Source organism: Cavia porcellus, unplaced genomic scaffold (genome assembly GCF_034190915.1).
Source record: "Cavia porcellus strain 051 isolate PalLab524CR breed Dunkin Hartley unplaced genomic scaffold, mCavPor4.1 scaffold_29, whole genome shotgun sequence".
NCBI classification, from domain to species: domain Eukaryota; kingdom Metazoa; phylum Chordata; class Mammalia; order Rodentia; family Caviidae; genus Cavia; species Cavia porcellus.
In genome coordinates, this window is record NW_026947512.1 from 21,380,207 (window position 1) to 21,405,659 (window position 25,453).

General features: G+C 45.0%; 2 protein-coding genes and 1 long non-coding RNA gene across 5 annotated transcripts; 2 read left to right on the plus strand and 1 right to left on the minus strand.

Moving 5' to 3' along the window:
- Window positions 1-250: 250 nt before the first annotated feature.
- Window positions 251-5,691, plus strand: LOC100728445 (NADH-cytochrome b5 reductase 1). Its single transcript, XM_003474825.5, has 9 exons — window positions 251-394; window positions 694-843; window positions 993-1,065; window positions 1,619-1,725; window positions 1,944-2,073; window positions 2,733-2,816; window positions 3,955-4,040; window positions 4,503-4,602; window positions 4,890-5,691. Exons 1-9 carry the CDS (start codon window positions 380-382, stop codon window positions 5,060-5,062), a joined length of 918 nt encoding a protein of 305 aa, XP_003474873.1. The 5' UTR covers window positions 251-379; the 3' UTR covers window positions 5,063-5,691.
- Window positions 5,692-9,030: 3,339 nt separating this feature from the next.
- On the plus strand, window positions 9,031-25,263 carry Adipor1 (adiponectin receptor 1). 3 transcript variants are annotated; one of them, XM_005005902.4, is made up of 9 exons: window positions 9,033-9,170; window positions 12,766-12,832; window positions 16,136-16,370; window positions 18,001-18,117; window positions 19,725-19,896; window positions 20,387-20,573; window positions 21,814-22,001; window positions 23,531-23,724; window positions 24,408-25,263. In XM_005005902.4, the coding sequence occupies exons 3-9, from the start codon at window positions 16,230-16,232 to the stop codon at window positions 24,534-24,536; spliced, it is 1,128 nt and encodes a 375-aa protein (XP_005005959.1). In that variant the 5' UTR covers window positions 9,033-9,170; window positions 12,766-12,832; window positions 16,136-16,229; the 3' UTR covers window positions 24,537-25,263. The 3 variants fall into 3 exon arrangements, with proteins under 3 accessions (XP_003474874.1, XP_063095865.1, XP_005005959.1); XM_003474826.5 differs by lacking the exon at window positions 12,766-12,832 and having other exon boundaries at window positions 9,031-9,170; XM_063239795.1 differs by lacking the exons at window positions 12,766-12,832; window positions 23,531-23,724 and having other exon boundaries at window positions 9,031-9,170.
- Window positions 13,596-23,622, minus strand: LOC134473926 (uncharacterized). Its single transcript, XR_010044421.1, has 2 exons — window positions 23,441-23,622; window positions 13,596-14,731 (listed from the first exon to the last, which is right to left on the minus strand). It is a non-coding gene; the product is annotated as an uncharacterized LOC134473926 (long non-coding RNA).
- Window positions 25,264-25,453: the final 190 nt, after the last annotated feature.

The following is a 25,453-nucleotide window of genomic DNA, read 5'->3' on the forward strand; positions in this document are numbered from 1 at the left end:
CACAATGACTAAATTTCCTGTCTCTGGCTGAGCGTTACACTCTGCATGTAAGAGTTACAATGAGCTCTCCAATTAGCAGATTTAGAAAGGTTCTGTGCTAGAACGGCGTTCCGGTCCAGCAAGAGAAGGATCAAAGTGACAGGAACCACAAAATTGGAAAGCGGCTGGAGCTGCGGTCTTACAAGGTCTCAGAAAAGCCTAAGAGTTCTTGGGCGCGCAGCCCGCCCAGCCCGGAGCGAAGGGGCGGGGCATAGAACCCGGTAGGCCACGCCCACACCCACCGGCGCGCCTTGCCTCGGGATGGCCACGCCCCTTAGCCCGCCCCGCGGCGCATTGTGGGATCTGTCTCGCCGCAGGGTGTAGGACTACGCGCTTGGTCATGGGGATGCAGCCGGTGAGCCCCTGTCCCGTATTCTGCACCCGGGGACCTCGGCACATCTAGTTCTGGGCACTCGGATCCCAACCAGGGGCTCCCACCACCGATCCCAACCCGGAGGCTCTGGTCCCGCCCTGGATGCTGAGTCCCAGTACTGCACCTCCGGGCTGGAACCCTGCCCCGCTTTACTCTCCTGGAGCTCTGGGTCTGGGGCTCCGGGTCTCCACCCCTGGGGCAGCCGCTCGTAGAGGGCGGTGACCACCCCCGTCCTGGGCTTTCCCCCAGAACGGAGATCACGCTGCCTCCTCTATCCACAGAGCCTAAGCCTTCTGGCCTCGCTGGGGGTGGGGGTGCTTACTCTGCTTGGCGTGGCTGTGGGCACTTACTTGGTGCGAAGGTCCCGCCGGCCGCTGGTCACTCTTCTGGACCCCAATGAGAAGTACCTGCTGCGACTCCTGGATAAGACGGTAAATTTAGAGGAAGGGGCCCGAGAGTGGTGGGAGGGTGGGAAGAGTCTTGGTAGGAAAGGCAGAGTTTCCACGGTGGTTGGGTTGCCCTGGGGGACTTGGCAGCACCCAAGCCGTGCTGTGAAACCCTTGTGTTATCCATCCTGCAGACTGTGAGCCACAACACCAAGAGGTTCCGCTTTGCCCTCCCCACCGCCCACCACATTCTGGGGCTGCCTGTGGGTAAGGAAAGTGTGGAGTGGGCTCCTTTTCCTGGTATCCTAGGAAGCCGAGTCTCCTGGGATCTGTGACACAGGCTGCTTCAGTTTTTCCTCCATACACGCTTCCTCCTCCTCACTTAGCTGTGAATCCTGGAAGCTGTGAGATTCCACTGGGTCCCATTAGGGTGTGGCTTCTGTGCCCCCAGCAGTCTGTAACACTCAGCCACCCTCTCCCTCTCCTGCAGGACTTGCTCATAACCTCCACAGCCCTCCTCCCAGGACACACTAAGTTTTTCCCATTGCTCAAACCCTAAGCTTACCTGTTGTTTCCATGGTCCTGGCACTAATGTTAGGACTTTCTCCAATGTAGGGTGGTAAGAGACTACTGAGGTTAGGGGTGAATCAGCTCTGCCTAGAAGTTCGTTAGGACCACAGCAGGAAGCAAGACATCCTACCCTTGTGGGGTGCAATGTGCAGGCCTGTAATTCCATTAAACCTCTCAGTGTTTTGAATGGTGACAGGAATGCAGACCGACCTCAAAGAGCACTTATGGTAGCTCTCCCCATGGTCCCCAGGTAAACATGTCTACCTCTCTGCCCGAATTGATGGCAGCTTGGTCATCAGGCCATACACTCCTGTCACCAGTGATGAGGACCGAGGCTACGTGGATCTTGTCATCAAGGTAAGAGTGGAGGAAAGACCCCCAGTGATCTCCTTAACCCACTTTTTCTGGAATTTATAGAAAATTCCCAGAATTTTTTGGATAGTAGGGGAAGGCATTTCCTTTGTGAGTATAGTGAAAGTATATGGACTGGGAAAAGATAGCATGCTCAAGATCCCTGCCTACCCTGCCTTGGGCACATCCCAAATAAGGCATTTTCTTCCTCTCTGCTTTATCAGGTCTACCTGAAGGGTGTACACCCCAAGTTTCCTGAGGGAGGGAAGATGTCTCAATACCTGGATAGCCTGAAGATTGGAGACGTGGTGGAGTTTCGGGGGCCAAGCGGGCTGCTTACTTACACTGGGAAAGGTAATGACCTGTGTGCTTTAGCCTATCAACCCCTCCTCCAGTTCTTATAGTCTAATTGGTACTGTGTGTGCGTGTGTGTGTGTGTGTGTGTGAGCTGCAACTCCCTTTCCTTCTCAACATAGCACTGAGACTACAGAAAGGCATATTTCTCAGCCATTTAGATGGAAAGCTTCATTTAGACTTCCGCTTCATTTCACCAGCCATGATAGACAGCTGTGGAGATTACTCAGGCAAACTCATGAAACTGGTCCCTTCCCTCAGACACTCTTCCCTCAGGCTGAGCTGTGAAAAGATCCGGGAGAGAGAACTTTCAGCTCTTCCCAGGGGAACAGTGGGGTGCTTTAGCCAGCCTTCAGAGCTACTCAGTCCCTCTAGGGAAGCTAGAGTCATACCTGGCCCCATGCCTGTCACCCTCACCAGGGAGTGAGCCTCTGCCAGAAGCAGCTGATACTCATCATGTAGCCCTGAAGTGATTGTGGACTGACGGGTTTGGCCCCATTGCCCTTCAGTGTATTATTGTCAAACCTCCACTCCAGTTCCAGGATCAGATTTCATAGCAACTGCTCAACTGGCCTCAGGCATATTTTCAGTTCTCCATTTGTTCACTTTGTTTTCTATTTTCACTTTGTTCTTTTATCTCTCTATTTTCTTGATCTCAGGGAATTTTAACATTCAGCCCAACAAGAAATCTCCACCAGAGCCCAGAGTGGCAAAGAAACTGGGAATGATTGCTGGAGGGACAGGTGTGTATTGCTCAAAGGTTCCTTCTCTTCCACTGTTGTTATCACACATAACCATAACTGATCTCCAAACATTTGATAATCATTGTTGGGCAGTTAATGAAGGGTCCCTAGCAAAGGCTAGACCTCATCAGTTACTGAAAAATCAAACCAAGCAAGTAGAACTCACCTCCCAAAATTTTATATATTTACCTTCCCTCTTTATTATTATTTATCTATTTATTTATTTTGGTACCTAGGATCAAACTCATGACTTCACATTTGCCAGGCAGGTACTTATGCTGCTAAGCTAAATCTCTGGCCTTTTTTATTATTTTTAATCAGATTTCTTGGTACATTTTAGGCGCACATAATGATCACATTCATCATAAGAATTTGTACAAATTCATGATATAATAATTCTTTTTTTCCCATTCCCCTACCTTCCCTTCAACTACTCCAAAAATTTTTAAGGAGTAAAATGAGAGCAATAAATCAGGCAGCCATTCTGCAAATTGAATGATCTTGTAACTTTTAATTGAGAGTAGAAAGAAACTGCTAAGAATGACAAGTCAAAAAGAAGCATTAGACATGACTATGCATTAGACACTAATATTAGACACTGTGTATAGTTTTCATTTACTACTATGGATTAGACACATATATCTATAGATGCATGTATATATAATCTATGAAGTATTAGTCTTTCCCATGTATAGATGAGAAAATGGAGATTGAGAGAGGTTAAGTGGTTTCCACAGGGTTACTAGATAGAGACCAGAGATAGGATTAGTATGTGGCTCTGCTGGATTCCAAAGATGCTCTTAGCCTCTACAAGTCCAGTCAGTGTTCCAGAACCCTCATCCACAGAGTCAGAAAGCACATGGACTCATCTGTGACATTTGAGTCCCTAGCCTCTGGGAGACTTTGAGAGGAGAAGCTGTAGAAGAATTTCCACAATATGAACTTGTGAATATTGAGGGGATCCAGAAATGTAGATGCTGGAAAACATGCAGGAGGAAGTCAGAGGAAGAGGGTACAGAAGGAAAATGGAGTGGATTGTAGATAAGTAGAACAAAGGTGAAAGGGTTGGTGGGCTGAGGAGCTGGGGCAGAGCAGAGAGTGTGGCCACAACCTCTTACTGTCGGGTATCCTCATGCAGGAATAACCCCCATGCTACAGCTGATCCGGGCCATCCTGAAAGTCCCTGAAGATCCAACCCAGTGTTTTCTGCTTTTTGCTAACCAGGTTGGTTTGCTTTTCTCACTAGTGGCACTGCAAAGTGGCTGCGTGGGTAGAACCAAGAACTGTGGAACCCAAAGGCAGAACAGGCCCAGTGCCTCTCTGGCCTCTGCCCCAGGTTCCTCTGTGCGGTACAGAGCTCACTGCTACAGTAAGAAGGAAAAAGAACTGAGCAATGGGCCAGATTCCTTCTCTGCTCCCCAAGGAAAGAAGAAAAGAGTTAAGGGATCTAGTGCTAAACACAGAAACTTGGGGTCTTCCTTATTAGCTATTTCATTCCTTCATGTGTAAATAAAGGCTGTTTCCCTTATCCTAATCCCCTAAAAGCAATGCAGTACTTGCTCATCCCCTAGAACTTGTAGTATACCTGTAGCATTGTTTTCCTCTCCAAGTTGGAAAGTTGTCATAGCGAAGAGCTTTTTTTGCCTGAGAATATTTCTAAGACTTTGCTTCTCCTTTGCATTTCAGACTGAAAACGACATAATCCTGCGGGAGGACCTGGAAGAACTACAGGCCCGATATCCCAATCGCTTTAAGCTCTGGTTTACTCTGGACCATCCCCCAGCAGGTACCCTTCCCATTTCCAGGCCTCCCAAGAGCCTGTCTTGTCCCTTTACAAGTTCTAGTTCCTGCAAAACCAACCCACCCTGACACTACCAAAGTCCGAAGTCTTAGTGCACAGACACAGTGGTCTCCTGGTCCCTTTCCTTTAGGTCCCTGTTTATGAGATGGAGAGCAGGGATGGCTGTTCCCCTGAGACATTTGGGGTTCTTCCTGGTAGCCCATCCTCATGGTGTCACATTCCTTTGCCAGCTTGGTTCTGGAGGTCAGTTCTCTCCTTTCCTCTGTACTCAGGTTGGGCCTACAGCAAGGGCTTTGTGACTGCTGACATGATCCGAGAGCACCTACCTGCCCCCGGGGATGATGTGCTGCTGCTGCTCTGTGGGCCACCTCCGATGGTCCAGCTGGCCTGCCATCCCAACCTGGACAAACTGGGCTACTCGCAAAAGATGCGATTTACCTACTGAGCATCTCCTAGCTTCCCTGGACGCATATCTCAACTCTCCTCCATCAGCGCTCAAATATTATGAGCTGTAGAGTCCTTTCCCGAAATTGTCCATTTTGCAAGTTACTCTGAAGCTAAAATGCGGCTAGCACTCTGGAGCTGCAAAAGAGGGCCAAGGCCAAGGTATTCCCTAGAAGGCCCCCACATCTCCCTGTGTTGAGCAGCCCCAGTGAAGCCCATGGAGAAGCATCTCTCTTGGGGTCAGAAAGAAGGGAGCATGCACATGTGTTCCAAGCCTGGCTCATTTCTTGACAGTATTATACTTGGCCTCCTTTATGTCTGTGTTGAAAGGAGTACAAAGAGTTTTACTTAATATTCAGTATTTAACCCTTGGACAAATTCTGTTTATGTGAGTGCAAGTTGAGTGACCTACAGAGATAGTTTTATAGAGATAGTAACAACGGATGAAATAGTTTCTTCAGAACGCCGGGCCTCAAAGAAAAGAGTCTGAGATATATGTTTGTGCATCTGTCTCTCTTGACTGCTGCCCAAACTAAAGGGAAAAGGCTACCCACAACCTAAGACTGCTGCTCATACAAGGAACCTCTGGCTATTCAAATAAATGGGGCTGAGGCCCAGTGTGATACTTAAGGGGCTGTTGTGCTTGAGGACCTGTTGTCCAAGTGCGAAGGACTTTGGTAGGAAAGGATTTCCAGCACAGAGTCTCTTGGTCTTCCCAAGAGTCTCAGGGACACTGTGCCATGTCCTGAAATGTGAGCTGCCACCAGAGTTAGTCACTGCCCAGCAGCTATTTCCAGAGCCAGAGCTCAACCCCACCCTGCAGGTCTGGATGGGGGAGAGGGAGAAACAAACTTTAGAGGGGAGCTCAACCCTCCTAGGGGGTCCCTTGATTTGGCCCCTCCCTTTCTTCCTTCTCTGGCTTTTCTTTCACTGTATCTGTCCTACAGGGTACCTGGTGAACAAATCAAAGTATTGCCTTTCTATTTGGAAGGGAAGTTTCCTCATTTAAAAGCAGCATGATATCACCAACTGCCTGTCACATTTATTGGTGCTTGAAGAGTTGGCCTCCCTCAGGCCCCTGGTCCTTTCTGTCCAGATAGCTTGACCCAGTCCACTCCATTTTCCCTGTGGGGGGACTACCGTGGCTTTTTCAGATTCTTCTCTATTAGTCTCATTCAAACAAAGCAATGCTGTGGGTGCAGGAGGAAGTTCAGCATTGCTTTTTTTGCTGTGGATCTGTGTGTTTCTGTTTTTGTCTTTTTTATTTTTGAGGCAGGGTCTCTCTGTGCAGTTCAGGCTGAACTTGAGCTCACTATCTAGCCCAGGCTGGCCTTGCATTTGTGGCAATCCTTTCTTCCTCAGCCTCCTGGGTGCTGGGATTCCAGACATGTGCCACTATGCCTGGCCTTTTTTTTTTTTTTTTTTTTTTTTGTCTTTTAGAGGTAGGATTTCATAACACAATTCAAGCTGCCCTTAAACTCACTTTGTAGTCCAGGGTGGCCTCAAATTTGTGGCAGTCCTCATGCCTCAGCCTCTTGAGTGCTGGGATTACAGGCATGTGATACCACACCCAGCATATGAACATTTCAAGAGAGCCTGTCAAGTGCCTAGCAAAACCCCCAAAGAATTTACAGTATAAGATAAGTGAGTAAGGGCTGAGGATAGAGCTCAGTGGCACAGTGCCTGCCAAGCAAGTGCAAGGTTGTGAGTTCGATTCTTGGTACAAAAAAGAAGAACATCAGTGAGTAACAAATTACAACTCAGTGTGATAATACTATAGCTCAAAAGAAAGGTACAGAGGGGGGCTGCGGTTTTAGCTCAGCAGCATAAGCGCCTGCCTTACAAGCAGGCAGTCATGGGTTCGATCTCAGGTACTGATAAAAAAAGAAAAACACACAAAAAAAATTTTTTTTAAAAATAAAAAAGGTACAGAGAAGAGAGAGCTGAGAAAGCTTCAGAAAAAGGAAAAAGTGAACGACTTTGAATTAACAGCCATGCATAGTTGTGCACCAGGAACTGTGCAGAAACTCCATGTTGTATAATTTAACTCTTATGCTAATCTGGGAGTTGAAGATAAAGATTTGCCAAAGAAAATGCAGCTGGTCAGCACCTGGTAGATGACTCTGCCTGAGGTCAAAGCCAAATTTAGAACAAGGCCTTGTAAATGATTTGGATCTCAAGCAGGCAGTGGGAGCAAAGTGATCTGCACAAGCCGGAAGGAATGAAAGAAGTTCCAGTTTGGGTCAGTGTGCCAGAGGGAAATGGGAAAAGGTAGGTTCTGAAATCAGAGCAAGTTTGTAGAGGCTACACTGAAGAAATCCTGGGGTGTGTAGGGAGTTTCTGGGGTTTTACCCAGCAGGAAGTGCAATCATAGCTAACACAAATGAGGCACTGACCATATGTAAGGAATCATACTAGGAGCCTTTCCACCCTGATAAAGACCCAATAAAAGAGCACCAGCTCCTTCTTCCCCCCACCCCTCATTTTCAAATGGGTTAATTATCATTCAGTTATGTGTTTAAAATCACACGGGTGACTCCAAATTCCAGGTCTTTACCCAGCATCAGTGGAGCTGACTGCACTACTGTTTTTGTTTTTGCTCTGTACTGGGGGCTGAGGTGAGGCCTTCATTTCGAGCTACATCTCCAGGTCTTAAAGAGACATAGTTTCACAAAGTCCCTAAGTCCCTCTCAGTGTGCTGTGATTGTTGTACTTCCCCAAAAAGGGCCCTGAGATGAAGAATGGGGCAAGATGACCTTGTTTATGCAGATGGAATTTGCAAAGCTGTGCGACTGAGGTAGAATTTTGACTGATTTTTACAGTTCATTTATGATTAGCTCATTGATCATTAAGTACATAGGGATGAGAAACAGAAACAAGGTGGGCCTTTGTTCCCCTTTACTTGGAGGTCAGAGGCATTTCACAGTGGGTGGTCCGCCAATTCCAGGAACATTTGTCTTTCATAAAGGAACAATGGTTGACACAGCATCATTTGTCTCTTACAAGGGGAACAAAGGTTGACACAGCAAACAGGTTACTGGGGTGGGGGGAACAGCATGATGACACCTCAGTAATTTATAATTAATTTATAACAATGTGGTCAGTGCTCCAGGTACATGGTTACTAGAGTGATAAGCATAGAGCCTAACAGTGATTACAGGTGTGAACCATAACACCCATCTAACTAATACTAAATTCCTTTCTCCATATCTAGGATTGCAAAACATCCTTGGGAGAATAAGGAAATAGTCCCTTACTTGTAATCCCAGCACTTTGGAGGCTAAGGCTGGAGGCTTGCTGTGAGTTCACGGCAAGCCTGGGCTACAGAGTGAGTTCATAGTCAATCTGAACCTATATATATAGTGAGACTGTTTCAAAAAACAACGATAATGACGAAATAAATCTGTGCTGTGTGGGGAAGGGAGGAAGCCTGCATTGCCCTAGATTGTCTTCCAGGCGTCCTTTTGGGGTGCACTTGCGAGGAGGAGCTAAAGGGCGCGCCCCAAGTAAGGCTGGTTGGAAACAATTACCCCCTCTACGACCGAACAGTAGCCTAAACCCACACCTAGCTCATTGCCCGGAACATGGTAATCATTCAGTAACTCTTGTGAGGAAGGAAGGGCGGGGTCGGAGCAGCTGAGATTAAGAAATGTTTCGGAGATGAACCGACTGGCGTTGGCAACAGGGAAAATGTGACGCGTGGCCCCGTGGGAACCGCGACATTCCTCTGCCAGGCTCGGTCTGCTCCTCTGGAATCCCGGCCGGCTCACGCGCCCAGGTCTGCGCCTGCGAGGCCGGGCCCCTTATTGGACGGCGCGGGGGCAGAGCTGGCGCAGTCGCGGCGCGCGGTTGGAGCGCAGCAGCGCGGGGCGGGGCTGCGAGCTGCCTGCGCTGGGGACTCTGGAGCGACTACCAGGATTGGAGCGGCGAGGAGGCCCCACGGAGGTGACGCGCTGCGGAGGTGACGCCGTGCGGTCGCGCGCCCCTTCCGGCGCGGGGAGGCCGCTGAGCATCGGGGCCGCTCGGCCGCAGGCCGCCGCGCCAGCGCCGCGGGATGTAGCGCGGGGTACCGCGGCCCCCAGCACCGCCTGCTCGCCGCCCGCCTGGCGGTAAGTTTCCCTCGGGCTGGCCGGGGACAGGGTTCGGCCCGAACGCGTAGCCCCGCGGCCCCAGCCTCGACCCGCGAGGGGACAGCCTGTCCCGAGGTCCCCAGGTCGGGGCGCTGCGAGGGAGCCAGCCGGGCCTCGGGCTTCCCCGCGCGCGGGCTGTAAACATTTCTGGTCTCTCCCACGCGCGCCGCCTCCGGGCTGCCTGCGGAGCATACGAGTGGGCCGCTCGGCCCTGCTGTCTCCCGGTCGCAGCAGCCCAGGTGAATGCCCTGCGTCCCGCCCCACGGAGTGGAGGGCGGTTTGAGGTGCCCTGGCCCCGGTCCTGGTGAGGCGGCGAGCAAACGCCGGAGCTGAGCCCTCCAGTGCGGCTGGGGGCTGGTTGGGACCTGGGTTGCAGAACCGCCGCCCTTTGCGGGACCACTCTCCCCGGCTGGCCGGGGAAGCCCTAGAGCGCCTCAGCCTACAGTCTTTGGCGAGTGAAACGGTGACAGCATCCCATCTTGATAGCTTGAAGGGTAGATTCGTGGACAGTCTTAAGGGTTTAAGGTAACCTAAAAGCTAGAATTCGAGCAGTCTAAATTATAGCACTTTGGGGAACACCGAAATTTCATTCTCTAAAACCTAGAATTTTATGTTTGAGAATTTGAATCTTCACGCCCTAGGTTCTTTAAAGAAAACAAAATAGATAAGTGCTTTCCCTCAGTGTTTTGATGCTTCCTGGGAGAATAGGAAATGGTGGATTTTCGCACAGTTTCAGATGTTGGTGGAGTAGGAGGCTATCCATGTACTCTGCTAGGTTTACTATGGTGTTTCCCTCCAGTATTTAGTAGACAGGCTGGAACATACACAGGTGAATATGTAGGCCACTCTTACATCCAGAGAAGATGGCAACGGCTGATTGTTTGTAAGCAGCAGTTATAGTAGGTTTTGTTCAGTGTTTTTCTCTTTTGATACTGGCAGGGTAGGTTGGGTGTGCAACTGCTGTTCTTGAGGTTTTATAGTGTCTTACACTGGCAGGAATTTCGACTGTGGTGCTGAATAGATTGCAATGTTAGGGTTCCCAGCTTGCAGCCACTAAATGTCTTTTATTATAGGAATAATTTCTGTATATCCATATTTTGACTGGTACTCGGAAGTTAGTTTTAAAAGTTGGTGTTATTTGTGCAGTTCCATCCTAAGGCAGACCTTCAAAAACTATATCTAATTGCAGACTGGAATCTAAAGCATTGTATTCTCAGTGGTCAAGAAATTGCATGACTTCCTAAGGAATAAATAAATGACCACTTGCCTGAAAGTAGGAGCTTCAGAAAACAGGAAGCAACTGGGCTTCCCCAATGCCAGTAAATAAAGTGCACCACCTTAAGAAGGCTTTTAGGCTGTCTTCAGTTTCTTCAGTGTAGCCACTATTTCACTTGTCCAAGACTCCTGTATGCAAAAGTGCATTAGTCACTGCCCTAAGGACTGTATTCTTTCTTTTCTTTCCATTTGTTTTTTGAGACAAGTTCTCATTGGGTAGCTCCGGCAGTCCTTGAACTCACATACAGCCCAGGCCAGCCTCAGACTTGCAGCTATCCTGCTTCAGATTGCGGGGATTGTAGGTGTGCACAACCAAGCCTGCACTGGGGGCCTTGCTCTTTTATTCCCTTGTTTACACCAGCTATCCACCTGCAATACCTTCCTCCCTTCTCTGCCTGTCAATATCCTTTCTTAAAATTCTTCCACAAAACTTCCTAGTCAACTAAAATTGGGCTCACAATAAAAATTCCTAGGGCGTTGATCCTCTGATTCCGGGGAGAAAGAGTGTGTTATCATGACCAGCACTTAATGGCCCTCAGCCTTATAGTGATGTAATTAGAAAAACAAAGGTTTTTTTTAAAAGAGAGTTCTTAAAGGAGGTTCTTTTAAAAGAGAGGCCTAGGCAACCTGGTGGCCCAGGCCTGTAATCCTAATCCCAGCACTCGGGAGGCTGAGGCAGAAGGATCATTGCGAGTTTAAGGCCAGCCTGAACTGCATGGTGAGACCCTGTCTCAAAAAGACAAAAAAAAAAATAGGCTGGGGATTTAGCCCCAGCAGTTCAAGTGCTTGCTTGTTAAGTGTGAGATCATGAGTTCAACCCCATACCAAAAAGAGGGAGAGAGAGGCCAGCAACCGTTGAAAGCTTCTGACTCTTTTATTCCCTATGGAGAGAGAGGGCAAATGCTTAAAAATGTTGGGAGTGTGATTGTAAAATTTGTGGCCATCTTAGATTGGAAAGATTTTTAATATGCCCTCTAGCCAAACTAGTTCCAAGTGATTGGCTCAGGCATGCATCTAGACTGCTTTTTGTTGTTTCCCTGGGGCCTCTGTATTACACAGTATAAATGATTGCTATATTGTACAACTGTGTTGACCCTGTATCTATATTTACCTTAAATTTAAAGATGGTATTAATAACTGTGGCTAGTGTGAAAATCCCTCATATGTCTACATTGGCTTTTATTGTAGTTGTGGCATAAGGAATTTTTATTGGTCTCTGAGATCAAAAAGACCTGAAGCCCCCTTTTTTGTTTATTTTGTTTTCTTGTTTTTTTGAGACAGACTCATTATGTAGTCCAGGCTAGCCTCACACTTGAGGTTATCCTCCTGCCTCAGCCTGCTGAGTGCTAGAATTACAATTGTGTGCCACCACACCCAGTTTAAGCCCTCATTTATTGGGATAGCTTTAACTAAGAAGAGCTACAAAGGAAAGTTGATTGTGATTTTCCCCTTTAGATTCTAAGTCAGTGACACGGCATCAAAGAGCACTTTAGGGCCCAGACTAGAGTTTGGTGATTTCGTACATAGACCTTTGCCCTGATTCATTGTTCCTGCACAGAACTATGAAACTACTCTCCCTGGAAGAGAGTACATGGAGATGATTCTTTGTCTATGCTGCTGTGCTGGTCTTGATTTAGAGCAATGAATCAAGCTACACTGAGAGCCTACCCACAGAATCTCTACGGGTTCAGGAACTCTCAATAAAAACTCCTAGGGCGTTGATCCTCTGAGTCCAGAGAAAGAGTGTGTTATCATGGCCTGGAAAACTCAGAAATTGGTTCATAGAATAAATGTCTCCAAAAACTGTTAGGGAAATAATTCTCCAGCTAAGTGACTGGTGATTAAGAATCTTTTCTCTGAATTTGGCCCAGGATTACCTTACTGTAGAAGAACAAACACCCTCCTGCCTCCACGGCTTTGTTGTCCAGTTTCTAGGCTATCCAGTTAGAAAGTTTAGTGCCAAAGATTATGAGCTTGAGTTGAAGAAATCCTACCAAAAATGTACTCAGTGACGTTTGGCTCAATTATAATCTGCTGTGTTGGGTGTGGCAAGTTGGAGAGGAAAGGTGTTTCCTATAAAATACATAAAGACCTAGAAAGAAAGCTGGCAGAAAGTCAAAGTATATTTTGGTTCTCCTGTGATGGTTTTATATAATAAGACAAAATCACTCATGAAAGTGGTGTGTGAGTGATCCACCCTATAGAAGTGTTATTTTCAGAAGCCAGTGTTACTTGCTGTTCCTCTGTTGCCAGACCTCCGAACCCTGTCTCTCCCTTTCCTGTCTCTGTGTTGCTACAGTTTAGAAGACCAAGCTGGACAGTGGACTTTGCTCACTAAGATGACATGATCTCCACTGACTTCCATTGTATGTACTTTAATGCATGATGATGTATTTTGTGTGATGAGTTGTAGCTGATGGCTGGTTTGTGACATAACTGGGGTGTGTGTTAGGTTTGGTGACTTTTAAGTCTAGAAGATGAGAGGGAGCACAGAAGCTGGTGACAGAGAAGCTAGAGGGAATTAGTAACTAACAGAAAGTGATTTGGACTGAAAAAGGAAGACATTTTTGATGGTAGCCAAGAGACTTGAGTGGATAAAAGCTTTTCAGTTCAAATGAAGAAATTAGAATACCAAGCTGGATTCTGTTTCTGATCTTTGGATCCTAATTGTCCACCTTCAGGTTTCTCTATATTCTCATTGTCTCTGTAAAATAGATATACAACACTGAATTTAGTGTGTGACCTTTTTAGTTAAGAGGTTCTGTCTCTTCACTACCCTCCTGGAGGAATGAAATTGTATTACTTAATTTGTTTTTTGAGTTGCTTATTTGGTGTGGTATTAGGGATTGAACACAGGGCCGTGTGTGTGTTAGGCAAGCACTCTACCACCAAGCTACATCCCCATTATTACTTGATTTGGACATCCCTTGTATTTGGATGTCACTGCCTTGTGCCATCTAATTATAGGTTCTTTGAAAATGGTGACATAACTTATTCAACTTCATATTTGCACAGGGCCTTAGAAGCCTAGGACTAAATACATTTGTTAAATATTCATTGACTATATTGACTTATTCTGGGGGAAGAGGTAAGAGAAAGCCTCTCAGCACAAGAAAAAGGACACAGACCTTGTCTAGTAGCAAGACAGTAATGCATATACTTGTTGGCTAGACTCTCCCCCATTCATTCATTTCAAAATATCAGTTCTGATCAAAATAATGAATATGCATCACTTTATGATCACTTATGTAGTGTTGATCCCAGATTTTTAGGTGGTTCATTTTTTTTCATTTCTGCTATGGTGGCCAGTCTGTATCATGGGTAGCAATATTATAACCAAAGTATCCCTTTAAGAAGTCCCAGGCTTCTTAAGTTGCCCGAAAACTATTTGTATTTTTTTGCTCAGTGGTATAAATGATTTCTTAGTAAAGCTGTTTATTCAGTAGTACTTCATTTTGAAGAAATATGTTTTGAGGTCAGCTGTGAAGAAAGATTTCCCATTGTTTATGATCATGTGGGTTGCCGGTGCCCTGAGGTTTTCAGAGGCCTCCAGTTTCCTGTTCTTGAGCTTGGCAGCTGTTGACTCTGTGTGTGCTGGCATCTCTCTTGTCAGGAAGAGGAACTGTCTTTGTGTTGACACCATATAAAGGTCTGCCATACAAGTTGTTTTTGTCACTCTTGAACTGGATTTGCCTGTTGCTTTCAGCTGTGCTTGTGGGTTGTACGCAGCATGACCATGACTATTTTGGAATTTGAGGTTTGCCCTCACCTGAGGGCAAATTAAAGCTTTGGGGTCCTCTGGAAAGAACAGTAAGAGAAAGACAAGAAGCCAGGCAGGCAGTGGCCAATAGATGAGAGAGGATCCATTAGGGGAATGGGTTCACAGGAGTGTGGAGACAACTTTGATAACAGGCATCTGCAAATTACACAACCAGGGAAGCGAGCAGGAGGGCTTAATACAAGACTGAAGGCCTCAGAATCACATTGGGTAGCTCATAGTCCAAGGCTGAAGAAGGCCTGAGACTCTGGGGGCTTCTGTTGCCAGTTACAGAGTCCATAAGCCACAGAACTTAAGGTCCTTTTATGTCTGAGGGGAGGACAGGGTCCAAACTTGGTGTTAGAGGTTGGAGAGAGAAAATTTCATCTCTCTTGTCCCTGTTTGTTGTGTCTGTGTCCACAGCTGATTAGATGAAGTCCACACACACTGAGTGAAGGCAAATCTTCCCAAGTCTATTAATTCAAATGCCAGTCTCTTCCCGAAACACCTTCACAAATATAACCAGAAATAATATTTTGTAAACTATCTGGATATCCTTTAATCTAGTCAAGTTGATACCTAAAATTAACCATCACACCTGACTACATATACCCAATTATAATCCCTGAGAAGGATTTATGATTACTGTTGAATAAAACTAGTACAAGATTTCAGAAATGTTGCCATGTATAGTGAGCAACAATGTGGTGTCATGTCGGGGGATGGAGGGGGGCGTGGGGGGGTGGAGACATGTTTACCTCCCAACATCAGGGAGTTGGGCTCCCTAAGTTCTTTTCCATAGGGTGCAACCCACACCAGGATGTCTTTCCATTGTCCTGTGGTAACAGTGCAAAAAAAATGCTGAGATTCTAGCTGTGATCATTGTTTGTTTCTAGCTATTGTAGCTTTTGTCTTTGAGAGGGAAAAAGGAACCAGTGATTTACAACATAGTAGAAATCTTTGAAAACTTTTCCTTTCTCTTCTGTGTTATTTACACGTCCCTCAGACCTGATTAAAGATTATTTCCTAAAGTTTGGCTCAAAATACAAAGTGTCTCTGAGACTTCCTAGAAAACTGAAGTCTGGGTTTCTCTGGTTTTCCTGAAGGATCTGTGTGACTGTGTTTCAGAAACTGGAAAACTCATTTGAGACTGTAATAGTTGTGACAAGCTCTTGTGGATCCAGTTATTAGGTACGTGTATGGCAAAGTACAAACATAGGGCTGCCTCCTTATTTAAGCTTCCTGCTTCCAGGTAAGTTATAGCTTGCTTTAAGAAGAGAAGTGATGAAAGCATGGTATCTAAGTGTTGAACTAAAGCTCTCAGTCTAAAGTAGAATTAAGATATTGCAGAGAAATTAACCCCACTAAGCATCCATCTTACACCATGTTCCTTTTGTATGCAAAGTATAGTTGTCAGAACATAGATAAAGCCTGTAGATAAAGTCCAGCTGAGTTGATTTGGTACTTAAGTGATTTCTGAACCTGATTTCTAAATCTGGATGATCTTGTAATTATAGCTAGGTGTTGGCTTTTTGTTTCTCAGTCACAAAACTGGGCAGAATGAGTGTTAGGACTGGCAGCAAGACTCTTTATCACTAAAAGGGCTCCATTCCTTCTGGAAGAACTTTGGAATGGGTACCTGTATTTCTATAGTGACAGTTTGGTGTAATAACCATAGATCCTGTAAAGGCAAGCAAGTTGGTGTTACATGTATTTTCAGCTTTGTGAGACTTGTGAAATTCTAGGTAAAGGGTGAAAGAGAGGTCAAGGAACAGACTTAAGCAGTAAACTAGCTTTTACAGTTGGGCATAGGGTATGGCCTAATTAGCTGTGTCTTACTCAGCATCACATTATGGAGATGAAGCTGTAAGGAATAAATTATCACATGCTTCACGTTTGTGTTTGTGTTTAGTGTTTGCTGTCACAGGGAGATCTCTGCCCCTTGGGGCTGAGAGACCCCAACCTTCTCCCAAGCTGAAGCTGCAAGACCTTGAGGTACCAGCCAGATGTCTTCCCACAAAGGATCTGTGGTGGCACAGGGCAATGGCACCCCCGCCAGTAACAGGGAAACTGACACGATGGAACTGGCTGAACTGGGACCTCTGCTAGAAGAAAAGGGCAAGCGGGTAATTGCCAACCCAACCAAAGTAAGTAGTCTTCTCAGTCTACTCTGAAAAGTCTGACTTCATGCACCTTGAATATTGCTGTTCATGTCCATAAGTATCTTTTTGTCTTTTCCTATTGTAAGTTTGGAGAGTTCACTCCGAAATGGTCAGCACTTTATAATTCCACTGCTTAGCACAAGGCTTAAAATCTAGTAAGTATTAAATTTCTGTTAACAGATGTAGAAAGCTGTCACCTAGGGTTAAGGTTGGCATCATGTAACAAAATCCCTATGTTATGTTTTGTTTTGTTTTGGTACCAGGGATTGAACTCATATGACCTTGCACTTGCCAGGCAGGTGCTTACCCACTGAGCTATATCCCCAGCCCAGAATCCCTATTGTTCTGACAAGTTGGAAGTCTGTCTCGACAGACTGAAAAAAGATTCGGAAACTAACCAGTCCAAGGCTGATAGGGAGGCTCTGCTGCCGTCAGGTGCCTGGCTTGCTCTCCTCCATTATGTGCACATCCTGCCCATCAAGGAGGAAAGAGCCAGAGATATAGCTCAGTGGCATAAGCACCTGGCAGCACAGGGTCCTGAGTTTTATTCCCAGTATAAATAAACAAATAGATATTTATTTAGTGCCATTTAAAAAAAGGAGAAAAGAGGAAGAAGATCATTCTGACTTTTAAAGACAGCATCAGGAGGGACTCAACACCTAGGCCAGAACTCAGTTGCATACATGTATCAGTGCAGTAAAGGTTTAAATGCAACTTTCATTTGGGCCTGAGTAAACTGCAGTGACACTCCCACTCTGAATAAAACCAATGCCTTCCTGCCATAGGGACCCGAGAGAATGAATGGCTGACGGGGTAGGCCGGAATCTGCATCACAGAATAAGAGGGACCAAAGGAAGTGGGACCACAGGCAGTTGAGGCTGGGCTTCCCATCTTTGTGGTCTGGAGCCTGGGACCCAGGAGAAGGTCTCTCTCTCCTCCATGGGCACATGCTCTCCTGGGTGTACCTGGCAAGGCTCAAGAGTTGGCACTGCTGCTTGGTGTCCAAGCAATGCAGAGGCTCACATACTCTGGAGAGCGGCCATGGATACAGAGTTGCAGTCATGATAGCATCCCCAGAGCCAGTGAGAAGACAAGCATGAAAAATAGGATTGCTATTAAGGAAATCTTGGAGACCCTATGTTCTTTGCATTGTTTTGAAATTTTAGTGGCCTGGAAGAGAAAAATTTACTAAAATCGAGGAAAGTGAAGAACCACTTATTGTACACCTAGAGTACCAATCCTGTGTCCCTCCATGCTGAATAGAACTTTCATTCCAGCATTTACAAACTGTTAATTACCTTTGAACTACAGTTTTGTGAACTCAGTAAGTATCATACTTTTGGAAGAGAGGTGCAAGACCCACAGTAGGGTCGAAACTGGCCAGAACATGTTGCGTTTAGGTCTCTATGATCAGGAATGGTCCAGTTTAGCTGGGCATGGTGGTGCATGCCTGTAATCCCATCATGTAGGAGGCTGAAGCAGGAAGATTGACATGAGTTCAAGACCAGGCTGAGCTACGCATTGAGACCCTGTCTCAAAAAAGTTCAAGGAGAGGTTTATTTATGGGGTAACTCCCTGAAGTTTTGATTATTGGTTAGTGGTTTTTTTCCCACAGGCTGAAGATGAGCAAACATGCCCTGTCCCCCAAGAAGAGGAAGAGGAGGTGCGGGTGCTCACGCTCCCCCTGCAGGCCCACCATGCCATGGAGAAGATGGAGGAGTTTGTGTACAAGGTACAGCCCAGAACTCCATCCTGCAAGGGGAAAGGCCACAAACTATGTTGGGCATTGTTCCAAAGAGATTTTTAATTTTGTATGTATATGTGTGTGTGTGTGTCTGTGTGTGTGTGTCTGTGTGTGTGCGATATGTGACCCTTTGGCAGTCATCCAAATAATTATATAGTAATATGGGCTGCTTTATTAATACATTACATATGCATTAATGATAGGCCTTAACATGTTTTATTAAAATTTCTAGTTCCTGAGTAATGAGGTTTTAAGATATATGCAAAACGAATTTATGAAAGAAAGACACTGTATTGGTGTATTCCTGTAATCCTAGCACTCTGGAGGCTGCAGGCAAGGGGTGTGAGTTTGACGCCAGGCTAGGCAATTTATGAAGTTCAAGGCCACACTTGTCTTCAAGAAAATAAAAACAAAACAAAACAAATGGCTTGTTTTGTTCTGCATTTTGCCATACTGAGGACTGAGCCCAGGGCCTTGTGGATGCTTAGGCAGGCACTCCACCACTGAACTTCATCCCTGACCCTGAAAATGTTTGATTTATATTGGTAACAAAGCCATAAGTTCTAATACTACTGATATGTGTTGCTGTTTTTTGTTGGTGGTTTGGTTTGGTTTTTTTGGTACTAGGGATTGAACCCAGGGCTTTTACACTGAGCTATATCCCCAGCCACATTTTTGAGACAGAGTCCTTCTAAGTGGTCCCAAATGACCACTTAAACTTGGCAATCCTCCTGCCTCAGCCTCTCAGAGTCCTGGAATTACAGATGTGCACCCAACTCTGTTGTTTACTTTTACAATTGGGGTAAATGAGGGTAAGGTAAATTATTCTATGCAAATTTTCATCTATTCTGCGGATTTTATCTGCCATTCGTAGATCCTGTTGTACAAAGATGAAGGTCCAGCCCAGTAAGAAATTAGAATCTAACTAGGTAAAAGGAAGGAGCAGAAAGCAAGCACCTAGAGAAAAAGCAGTCTCTAATTTTTAAAAATATGTAATTTCTTTGTTTTCATTATATTAATTTTTTAAGTTTCAACAAGTCTAACAGTAGTTGTATAAAATAGCGTTTAAAGGTTGAGAAACACCTAAAACATACCCAGATAAACAACATGAAGGAAGGACAAAGGGAGTTTTGTTTTTTAGTAAGTAGTCAAAATAGGATCAATTCTTCCCAGTCCTTTTGTGTTGCCTTTTTTAATGAAAAAAAATGAAACAAAACTTCATAACAAAATAACAGTAGTTAATACCCTACTATCATTATCTTCAAAGTAGTTACTCAGGATACAAGATATAAACCAAAATTTTCTTTTCAGTTCACATAATCTAGTAGTATAAGTGGAAACAAGTTAGTATACATGTTGAAATATTTTTGAAACAATAAACTCTGTAATTGGGGAAATATTGAACTTCTTTCCATTCCTGTTTATCTTTTCTGCTGTGCTATGTCTTGACCATCTGTTAGTCTAGACCAATTCCCTACTATGGGCTAGAACCATCCAGGCTGGCTGACATTCTTCTAGACTGGTTCTTTGCAGTGTGTCCCTGGGGAAGCCAGTATTGTCTAAGGCCCTTCTTAGACACTCTGTATCCATTCTAGGTCTGGGAGGGACGTTGGCGGGTCATCCCATATGATGTGCTCCCCGACTGGCTGAAGGACAATGACTACCTATTACATGGCCACAGACCACCCATGCCCTCCTTTCGGGCTTGTTTCAAGAGCATCTTCCGCATCCATACAGAAACTGGCAACATCTGGACCCATCTGCTTGGTGAGTGAGTCAAATAGAGAAAAGTCCAATATTTTCTCTCCTGTAAATGTCTAGGCATTATATATATAGTCTTGGTCAATGAGAAGAAAGTTGCTGTAGGGCTGTACTATTACTGACCTTGACCCTTGATCACTGTTTTAAGACTGAGGGTGGCATGACCCAAATGAAACTGCTCCTTCAAAAAAAAAAAAAAAGACTGAAGGCAGAAATGTTAGAAACAAAGTACACCACTAGGACTAGATGTTCTCTTGGATTCCTAGTAGAACTGTTGTAGATAGAGGTGACTTGTTCAGAATTTCTCATTGCAAAAACAAAATGCCACCATTTTGAAACCTAGTCCTTTTGTCTGAGTTGGACTGACTGGTGGCCATTTTTTCTTGGAGTTTATAGCACAGTTTCCACAACTCGCTCCACAGTTGATGGATGGAAAGCTGTTAGCTGTCACAGCACGTTTTCACCTCACAAGTTCCCTTCTCTTTTCCTCCTGCAGGTTTTGTGCTCTTTCTCTTTTTGGGAATCCTGACCATGCTCCGACCAAATATGTACTTCATGGCACCGCTGCAAGAGAAGGTGGTTTTTGGGATGTTCTTTTTGGGTGCAGTGCTCTGCCTCAGCTTCTCGTGGCTCTTTCACACCGTCTATTGTCATTCAGAGAAAGTCTCTCGGACTTTTTCCAAGTGAGTTGAAAGGACAGCTACAGGATAGACCACCACAGTTGTCACATCTGGTGGTCCCAGTGCTAACTGGGTACTGGAAACCCTTGTAGCTCCCAAAGAGGCCCTGGGGTACCTAAGGAAAAGCTTCATGTTCTATAGCCATAGCAAGATGATGAAGCTTTGCACTACAGATGCTTTATGAACAAATTGACTGTCATCTCCTTGAGAGGTGGAAACTGGCTGTGAAATGTATTTGCTACCTAAACAGTTCTATCTTGTGAAACAGACTGCTAGTGGGTTGTTTTCCAAGACCATGTATCCCAGTGCTAGTACTCATTGGTGCAGGCGTGACAAGTACTGTCCTCCCCACCAGTCAAGTGAAGCTTATCTTTGCGGTCCAGGCGTTGGTGGAAGCACAGGCGTCCATCTGATGCTTTCCCTAACCCCCAACTAAGCCTAGGGTTCTGTTTATTTGTGTGCTTGTTTTTGTTACTGTTGGTTTTGGTAATGGTGTTGATAAATTATTTTGTTTTTCCCAGTAACAACAGTAACAAGAGTTCATTGTGAAAAGAGTTAATGCAAGTATGGTGGCTTTCACTTATAGTTATAGCTCTAGCTACTTGGCAGACAGAGGCAGGAAGATTGCTTGAGTTCAGAAACTTGAGGCCAGCCTGGGCAACATAGGGATACTGTGGCACCAAATAAATAATAAATGTCAAAAACAAATTACTGTACCCTCAGAGTAAGTCCCTGAGTTACAACCATTTGAGTTGCAAACTTTCACAGGTATACAGTATAAGACTCACTTTGTCAAATCATGGAACAATTCTGACAGACAGACACTCTCCCTGAATGGAACTCATTTGTAAGTCAGAGACTTATGGTATACTCAATTCCAAAATCAAAGAACTTTGTTTTAGAGCTCATTGTGTCAGAATAAGGAATTACTCAGAGCTCTTCTTGTGATCCTGAGAACCAGCTTTGTTGTGATAGACTTCTAAATTCTGGTATCTAGTATCTAGAAGGATACCAAAGAAAAGGGTTTAGAGTTCCAGGAGCAGGAATTCTTGGGGACTTAGCACTGTAAAATAAAAGTGTTTGCCCTTGTGAAGTTTTACTCTAGGAAATGGGGTAGATTGTATAACAAGTGAAGAGAGACTAGGGATAGTCAAATCTGGGAGCAAGTAGAAAACAGAAGAACCAGTTTAAATGAGCCATGAGATTTCTTCCACTGATCTGTTTCATTTTTGTGGTTTTTTAGACTGGACTATTCAGGGATTGCTCTACTGATTATGGGGAGCTTTGTCCCCTGGCTCTATTATTCCTTCTACTGCTCCCCACAGCCTCGGCTCATCTACCTCTCCATCGTCTGTGTCCTGGGCATTTCTGCCATCATTGTGGCACAGTGGGACCGGTTTGCCACTCCTAAACACCGGCAGACAAGAGCAGGTAACTACAGAAACAGTACCAAGTTCAGTATTTGGACCTTGGGCCTTACCAGGCCAACCCTACAGTTGGCAGTTTGGGACCCCCACTGGTACCTGATACGTGTTTAGAATTTTCATAACAGCATGAATTTCTAAAGCTTACTCACATGAATGTCAGTATTTCAGTAGTTTCACAATAGGACAGAGATTATTACGCAGCTGGTCAGTTAGCTACAAGCATAGATATGAGTGCTCTTATATTGATTTAAGAGAATTCAAAAATACAGCAAGCACAGACCACAATTTTAGGGACCTGAATCCTAAGTACTCAGACCAAGATACTAAAATAAAACACCCTCGGCATTTTACTAGGAGAATGCGAAGCCTGATGTGGTGAGAGAAAAGAGACCTTGAGCATGAACACTGGTAACAGTATACAAAGAGCAGGAGCATCTGGTCTGTGTTGTCTCAGTTGGGTTCTTACTTTAAGCTTTGATTAATTACAACAATTACCAATTACCATAGTTTTTAGTTCTTTTAGACTTTTTTGTGTTTTGAGACAGGGTCTCCTTATGTAGTTAGCCTGGCCTTGAACTCACTGTGTATCCCAGCCTGGCTTCAAACTGCAGTAATCCTCTTGCCTCAGCCTCCTGAGTGCCAGAATTATAGGCTGTGCACCACCACAGTCACTCCCTTTAGAGTTCATATCTGCTATGTTTTAACTTTTAGCTAAAAGAATTAAATATTTATCAGGCACCAACCATTCAGTAGGCACTGTGCTTAAACAAGGCTATTTACAAAGGTGAAGAAGGTAGTTCCTGCCTCCTGGCTCTGTGGTGTAGTGCTATTCAAACAATACCATTTTTCTCCTGTTCGTACTTTATTTGTATGTCCCAGGAGCTGTGGACAACTGCTCATCTGGGTATATTGATCCATCAGGAGGCCAAGAGGCCTATTACATAAGTCTTTTTTATGTCCATGATGGGAAACCTGCCCACTCTTCTCTGTCTTGGGAGCCAGCTGAAGCCTTGCCATCTAGGATCTGTACCCAAGTTGTCTATCAGAGAATTCTGACATATTTCCCCCTGCAGTGCCAGAGCCATACATATGCTAGGCAACTACTCCACAAATGACCCAGAACCCTAGCCGCAACAGTTCAGTATTGTTTTTTTGTTTCATGAGACGGGGTCTCACTGAGTTTCCCCAGCTGGCTTCAAACCCTCCTGTGTTGGCTCCTGAATAGCCAGGACTACAGGCATATGCTACCGTGCCTGGCTTGACATAAGATTTTTACCTGTGTATCCCAGGCTGCTTAAGAGGAAAATGAAAACTATGAGGTGTGTCTTCTTCCCATCCTGCTCAATGGGGATACACAAGAACTGTCTGCTGACTGCTTAACCCACTTTTAGGCTAAGCTTTCTAAACATGTCCTGTTCACTCAAAAATAGCTACAGTACTTACCATAAGTGTTTGGATTCTGTCATAAAGCAGCAGAGCTTTCCACGTAGTAGCTGTTTCCCTGCTTGACTGTCTCGTGTCTGCTCTGTTCAGGAGTGTTCCTGGGACTTGGCTTGAGTGGTGTTGTGCCCACCATGCACTTTACTATCGCTGAGGGCTTTGTTAAGGCCACCACCGTGGGCCAGATGGGCTGGTTCTTCCTCATGGCTGTGATGTACATCACCGGCGCTGGCCTTTATGCTGCTCGTATTCCTGAGCGCTTCTTCCCTGGAAAATTTGACATATGGGTAAGAAATGACTCTTCTAGCAGGGCCTGGGAGGGTACGTGACCATCTCAAGGTTGAAGATCCTAGGGAAAGGTAGTAAGACATTTGGATATTATTGCGTATACATGGGCAGGAAGTAACCAGTGTTAAATGTATCTCTGATACTTTTTAAATTTTCCTACCAAGTGGTGGCGGGCAAGGGGGAAAAAATATCGATGTGTTATATACATGTACTAATTCTCTACAGTGGATGTAATCATTACGTATTGCAAACATGTACTGAGACACCAGTGTGGTGGTGCATGTCTATAATCCCAGCTACTCAGGAGACTGAGGCAGGAGGATCGTGAGTTTGAGGCCAGCCTGGGCTATGCAATAAGTTGAAGACCTGAACTACATAGTGAGACCTTGTCTCAACAACCCTGCCAAAAAAATGTACTAATAAGGGTAAATAGAATTAAAACTTTCTATGACAAATGTCACTTTTATGATGAAAAAAAGAAAAACTAGAAAAGAAATGCTTTCTTCTACTTAGTTCTGTTTTTTGGGGTTTGTTTGTTTTTTTGGTACCAGGGTTTGAACTCACAACTTAGCACTTGTCAGGCAGGCACTTATGCCGCTGAGCTAAATCCCCAACCCTTTTCTACTTAGTTCTAATTCCCCCTTGCCATTATCCTAAAAAACTGTTCTTTGTATTCCCGCAGTTCCAGTCTCATCAGATTTTCCACGTCTTGGTGGTAGCAGCAGCCTTTGTCCACTTCTACGGGGTCTCCAACCTGCAGGAATTCCGTTATGGCCTAGAAGGTGGCTGTACTGATGACTCCCTGCTCTGAGCCTCCCCTTCGCATGGTGGAGGAACAGCTTCCCAAGTGCTTTCAAAGACAACTTCTTTGCTGAAGTGAGAGGAAGACTCGGAGTTGTCTGTTTCTAGAAGAAACCTCTTAGAGAATTCACTACCAATCAAGTGTCAGCTCACTGGGACAGCCTGTGGGCAAGTGACTTTCCATTCAGCCCCTAGCTGGGGAGGGTGCAGAGGGCCAGCCTAGCCGTGCCCCTGCTCCACAGCACCCTTCTCGGCAGAGCAACTACTGGTCCCTTGAGAGACAGTACTTTGAAGCTCATGTTGAGATTTTACCCCCTCCTCTAACCATTTTGGGAAAAATTATGGACTGGGGCACTTCAGAAATTGGTTTCTTTTTTTTTTTTTTCTGAAAGAAAAATGTCCCTCCCTTACCCCCATCCTTACTTTGTAACAGGCCATCCATTTTTGTAGCACATTTTTCAAAAACAATTATAACCTGGTCCATCTTTCTAGGGCCTAGATCTGCTTCACACAGCAGAAATAATAAAGCCACCAACTTTTACATAGCCCTGCTAATCATGGAAATGTGTCCAGGGTTCAAATAACTTGAGTTTTAATTTTTTTTTCTTGGCAGAGTAATGTAAAATTAAAATGGGGAAAGATATTTAATATTTAATACTAAGCTTTAAAAAGAAACCTGCTATCATTGCTATGTATCTTGATGCAAAGACTGATAATAAAAGAAAGTATAGAAGACACTTTGGCATTCAGAGATTTAACATGCCTCATCTCAGCACACAACTCCAAAGGATTAAGACGTACAGTAATTCTAGATTCTCCTGAGGCACAAAATTAAATCCTAGGTAGACATTTATGGTCAGGTATGTGCATACAGGTCAGTGAATGGATCTAATTGAATTCTTGCTATCAGCTCCTCAGTACAACTTT